Genomic DNA, 6,000 nt, shown 5'->3' on the forward strand with positions numbered 1-6,000 from the left:
TGTATCAATGTCAGAACATCATTGAAATTCCTTTTTATAATTTTTTTTTATTGAAATGAAACTAGTGATGTTCAAGAAATTTTTTATTGTCGTAGATCGATTCAGGTAAACGTAACGTCACAGATGTCAACAAATTCCGCTCCCACTCCACTACTAAACTAACCTACAACTTAATCAACGTTCATCCATTCAATTCAGTTACCTGAGATAATTATTAAAATTATTAAAAATTAATATGAATACATAGTAATCTTAAGTAAGCTTCATATTCCAAACTAAACTCAGACAAGCTTCTATTCCAGTAGTAATAATCACTTTGTAATCTGAAGTAACAATGGCAAATATTATAAAATCATCTGCAATCAATGATTATTTTCGTGACGATTTGAAATTCATACACAGAGGTGAACAGAGTCTTTCATCAGGATTGATAATCATTAAGTGAAAAGTGAAGGCAAGCATGAGGGACAAGAGCTATGATATCGAGGTGAGTTTTCATTCATAACCAATTATTTATTCCAATCAAGGCAATTTAATAGAATGTAAATTCATTTCATTCATTGGGTGGATTCAGAAGTATATTTATGGCTAAGACTATTTCTTCCTTTTTGTGAATGAATCAAGCGTCTCTGAATGATATACATGACATGTATGTCATCAGAGACTATTTGTAAAATTTATTATTATATTTTTTTCATAGAAGTATTGTACCTAATTCTTATCTTCTGCACATATTGTACATCAAACGGTTCATTTCAATGAAAGTATTTTCGAAAAAAAAATTTGGCATTTTTTCCATATATTGATTAGCAAACTTACAGAATTTCATTTTTAGGAAGCTATGACTTGAAAAGGGTGAAACAAATTCAATGGATACGACAGAATGAAATTAATGGGATTCAATCTTTTGAAAAACTAACAGGAACAAAGGTCGTGCGAAGAGGACTATGGCTACATACTTGTGAATTTTTGGGGGCCTCTCCAGCTGGACTGCTTTTTTCAGATGGAATAATTGAAGTCAAGTATCCATATACCTTGAGAAATTCCCCCTTAGCAGATAGTTTGAAGAAAAGTGACATTTTATTCAGTGAAAATGGTGAATGTATTGTCAATGAAGACCATAATTATTATCATCAAATTCAGGGACAGCTACACATTACTGGAAGAGACTATTGTTACCTAGTTTTATAGACCACTGCTGATGTTGCCATTAAAAAAATGGAAAAAAATAAGAGTTGGGAAAAAATATTCATATACTGAAAGAGTTTCATTTGAATGAATATCTCACTTATATAAACTCATGTTGTATTTTATTTAAAAAATTTTAATATATGCAAATGAATTTTGACGTTGTTTACTGATATTGGAAAATGTGATGTTTCTTTATACTAAAAGTAAATTATTCTTCACAGTCATATTTATCACAGTCGTAATAATTTTAATAATACAACTACTTTATTGGTGAATACCAAAAGCCATCGATTGAATCTTCCAGTCAACACAGTCATATTATCACAGAAAAACATTAAATAGGACAATTTGTATATATCAATATACCTACAGCCCATCTGCTATTCATTTACTTGATGCGGTTACTGCTTGTTTTGTATTGTGAGATGAATGAAGAAACATGTAATTAATTGATTTGCTGATTTTTATATAAAAATTCATATCAGATATATTGTGAAATAATCCTTAATTAATTCATATGCAGAAAGTATGTAACAAGTTGATATAATAATGGCAGTGGTTCAGCTCAATTTATTTCAACGCCAAAGCATAGACAGTTTGTATTCTCTCTTTTATTGACTTAGAGGAAAAAAGTTGAGAAATAGTTATATGAAAAACCCAAATTAAATCCCCTTTCATTTCAATACACGTAACTATATTGTGTAGGACTAGAGAAAGAAAACTCTGAAAAACTTTCTGATAATAAAAAATAAATCTATAAAAGAAAGTCATTCTATTAAAAACTAAAAACTCTGAAAAAGTAAAAACTTAACATTCAATGGTTTCTTAAAAAAAGGTCAAATGAAAATTCATCCATTTTCCTCTACAATTTCAACTAAAGGGTTCTGTAAGTTAACAAGAGAACATATAACTTGGAATATTGCAGAAGAGAATTTCTTCATTGAACCTGAAATTGAATTCTAAATTCTAAAATTTTTGTACTTGTCCGGTCTACGTGAATTCTGGATCTTGCTATCTCTAATGTCCTCATGGATTCACTTTCAGTGAACTGATTGCTCATTAGAAATGAAGCCATATTATTGGTCACTCCAGGCTCTAAAACATCCTAGTTCTGAATGATTATTCAATTTACTCATAAAAAATATTTGCTTGTCTGACGTTGAACCAGGAAACATGTTACTTACATATGCTATAACGCCATTTGGGGTAACTGCCACCAATACTTTATAAGTATTTGCTTGCTTATAATTGCTGTAAGTTTGTTTCTTCATATTCATATCCTTTGGATTTGTAATTTTTACCTCTGTACAGTCAATAATGAGTCTGCAGTTGATAAATGATGAGAAATAATAAGGGAGACATGTTATAATTTTACATCTCACTGTAAAGTGTTGTATGTATAAGGAGAACCCAAGTAAAAAATATTTGTAATAGTTGTTGAGCTGCAATTAAATCGAGTGGCAAGATCTGAGTGGGGAAAATTAATTCTCAACTTCATGAGAGTTATTAGTATTTTTATATATTTTTGCTTATTCTTCATTCCTTGGAATTGCAATCATATTGCAATTGCTTGTATACCTATGGTTATATCCAGGAGCAAAACAAGGCACCATTTTCAGTTTTTCGAAATAACATTTTTCCAGCTCAACTTTGGTCGGTATATTAACACGTGAATTTTAAATATCCCGCTAACTTTGTTGCCCCACCAGTAATATACCACTCTTCAATCTAAGACATGCGTTCCATGAATTTTGCAATGCATTTTCATATTGACAAATTCATAGAAAATTATCCATATTTTCAAATTATTTTGTATCAAACAGGTAAAAGAAACTCCATTTCATCTTTGTTATGTAAAATCAGTTCTAAGGAATAAGATTGAATGAGTTTTAAATGACAGGTTTCGTGATGGACCTGAGTTAAAATTTCGCGCTCGAAAAATCCTAACCTAACTAATATGGTCTATTGCCTCTCGTCGGAAATTGTACTTCTTGGCGAGTGCTAATTCATCCTAGGTACGCACAGGTTGTGAGTATTCTATTCTTGGATTTGACCAGCCATACTAAACATTTAAGTTCATCAAAGTATTTCATGTGTCACTTTGTCAACTGTTATTATTTCATATGAACTGAACGAGTATATTCGAGATGAACTAGTTTCAGGGTTACTGTTACAGAAATGATAAAAAAACTCACCTTGCGTCCCGACATTGGTTGTAGCTTCTGATAATTAGGTCCGGATAATTTTGTTTCTCAATTTGGAATTCCCGGTTGTTTCCCGAAATATATATGGGAAAAGTTTGCCTGACACCAAGCCATTGCCAGTAAAGTATTCGTTTTACGAAACAGTAACAGAAACATCCAAAAGTAACTACCATAGAAAGCAACAGTAATGATTGGAGAGTAGCGTATCTGCAAAACAAAGGAATATATAAGAAAGATAAATCAGTATTGCCACCGATCTCGTAAAATGAGAATTTGTGATCAAATTCCGGCGTACCCAAAGCATCGCCAGTAGCTTCACAAGTGATTCAATTTTAGTACCTATACATGAAAGTTGCTCAAGTTAAGGAATTGATTTGAAGAGCTGGAAAACTTAACATATCAAAATTTATTTCTCTTCTATTTCTCAATTAAAAAATATATTTAAAAATATTTCTAGGGAACTTCCAAATCTAAGACATAGTATTTTGAGTCATTGCAGCAATATCACTTGAAACTATCAATTTATCGCCAGCATTGGCAGTGAGATGGTATGAAACATCGATTAGATATATCGAGTCGAAAAGTGGAATTTAAAAATTACTGAATTATCCTTTCATCCTATAATAAAGCCAGAACTGATATCATCAATGAATTGATTCGAAATCCCTGAAAGAATCTATAAAAAATTAGAGATTTCAAATCAAATTATATCATATTAGACAATGGAAGTCCGAACTGATGAAATGCACCACGAAACATTGTCAACCACCTTCAAACAAATCACCCCTGGTTCTAAAATTATTTCTGTAAACATGACAAAAGCCATTATCTCACAATTTCAATCAATATTTCATGAAAGGATGAAATCAATCAAATATCGTACATAATTTGTAAATCAATTCACAAAAAATCAAAATGGTTGGCCTATTTGCATTCTTGAAATGAAATGAAAATAACGTTATTTTGTGTCAATCAGGTCTAAACAAGGTTAGCTCCTTTGATATGAAATACATAATCTTATTTTAGGGAAAATGCAAATGTGGTGAGTCAATTCATCCTCGTACTCACCCATATATCAAGAAGGACATCAAATAAATGTAGAGTTCTAATTTGGCCATTATACACATTTCGAATCTTGCTCGTCCTCACTCGAACGCTGCACTTTCAGAACTGAGGGAGGGGTTAGAGTCCATCAGTGAGGGATGGTGGATGGATACTGCAGCCAAAGAATATTATATTTATGGTTATTTTGTATAATATCGTCAGAACGAACGGTGTCAGAACCTACCCCCGAGAATAATGTAGACTCCAACCTTTTTTGCAGGTAATCGATGGGTTCGTCAAGTCTCAAATATTTCTACGAATTTTAACGTTTGTTATGGTTCCTAAATTCGAAAATGTTTAGAAAATTCTTGCAACAAGATACGTGATTAGTAAATCTCTGTCACTTCTGGTACATATTACATTGAAACAGTGGCGTAACGATCTAAATTTCGATACAACCTAAGACCATACACAAATTCAAATAAATAATGAAAATTCAACGCATGATTTTTTTATATTTTGTCGTGGAACTCAGATGAAAGTACTTTTTTTATGGCCCCGGCGATTTAGCCACGCATGGTGTCAGGGGAATCGCTGATTTGTGTTTTTCAAGTACGGAGGGCTGTTCTATGCATTTTTCGTTTGATTGTTGTGACAATGGGTCATTTATGTATTTGATTTTCCATAGTTTCATCTTCATTGAACCTGCAAATAAAGGCAAAGTAAAGTCAATTGTGATTAGACGTGTGTGTGTGTGTTAGATATCAACCTGCCTTTTTTTAAGGACAAAACACAATCGCCACAGGAAAATCCTTAAGGCGCTCTTGAAGCGGTGCCTGTGCGAAAGTAGTGATTCACATTGGATTTGAATTGCTGGAGAATAAATCCATTTGGAAAAAACTTCTCAGGAAGTTTATTCCACAAAAACGCCATTCTCCAAATGACAGAATTCTTGAACAGTAGATATCGAGGTGTACAGAGTTGAACCTCATGACGATTAGCAGCCACAGTCCGTCGCGTATTTCTAATAGGTACCGCCAATGTGCCAAGTCACTTGAACACTTCCCGTGAAAGTATCTATGACAGAGAGATGTCTCTAACCTTTCTTCAATGTTCCAAACTATCAATATATTTCAAAACCAAATCAAATGCACGAACTTATTGCATGGTCCAGAAATAAGAAAACCAAATTAATAAATTGATAAATGACAAAAATACAAGAGAAGTTATTAATATGCCACATTTTTAAAAACGGTTCATCAAATTTATAATTTTTTTGACCATGGTATTGAAAGATTGAGTATCTCGTCAAGTTTTATACCTGATAAAGAAGGGATTCTTCAACTTCGATAACAGTAGAAATATCGAACCCTTCTAGATGGACAGGATATTACGATGCTATTTTTGCTTCATAAGTTCGGTTCGTTGAAGCCTAAGAAGCGATAAAGAAACCGATTCTGTTAAATTACAAATTAGATTTAAAAAATGAAGCTATTTCACCTAAAAAGAAGATTGAGTACTACAATTTTATTATGGGTTTTCACTGCAAAATTTCATAAAC

At 32.2% G+C, this 6,000-nt stretch overlaps 1 protein-coding gene across 2 annotated transcripts in view; it reads right to left on the minus strand.

The window, feature by feature from the left end:
• Positions 1 to 5,584, minus strand: part of LOC141486452 (cytochrome P450 9e2-like) — a 30,017-nt gene extending 24,433 nt beyond the window's left edge. Inside the window, exons 1-3 of one of the 2 annotated variants that reach the window (XM_074184464.1) lie at positions 4,684 to 5,584; positions 4,464 to 4,611; positions 3,387 to 3,602 (exon numbers count right to left, since the gene is read on the minus strand). In XM_074184464.1, coding sequence (XP_074040565.1) covers positions 3,387 to 3,602; positions 4,464 to 4,522 — 275 coding nt within the window. In that variant the 5' untranslated portion in view covers positions 4,523 to 4,611; positions 4,684 to 5,584. Of the gene's footprint in view, positions 1 to 3,386; positions 3,603 to 4,463 lie in introns of both variants that reach the window. The other variant, XM_074184467.1, reaches the window with a different exon arrangement.
• Between the last annotated feature and the right edge of the window lie 416 nt (positions 5,585 to 6,000).

Source organism: Leptinotarsa decemlineata, unplaced genomic scaffold (assembly GCF_025532065.1).
Source record: "Leptinotarsa decemlineata unplaced genomic scaffold, Ldec_3_MD MMD2_P_RNA_scaffold_2, whole genome shotgun sequence".
NCBI lineage: Eukaryota > Metazoa > Arthropoda > Insecta > Coleoptera > Chrysomelidae > Leptinotarsa > Leptinotarsa decemlineata.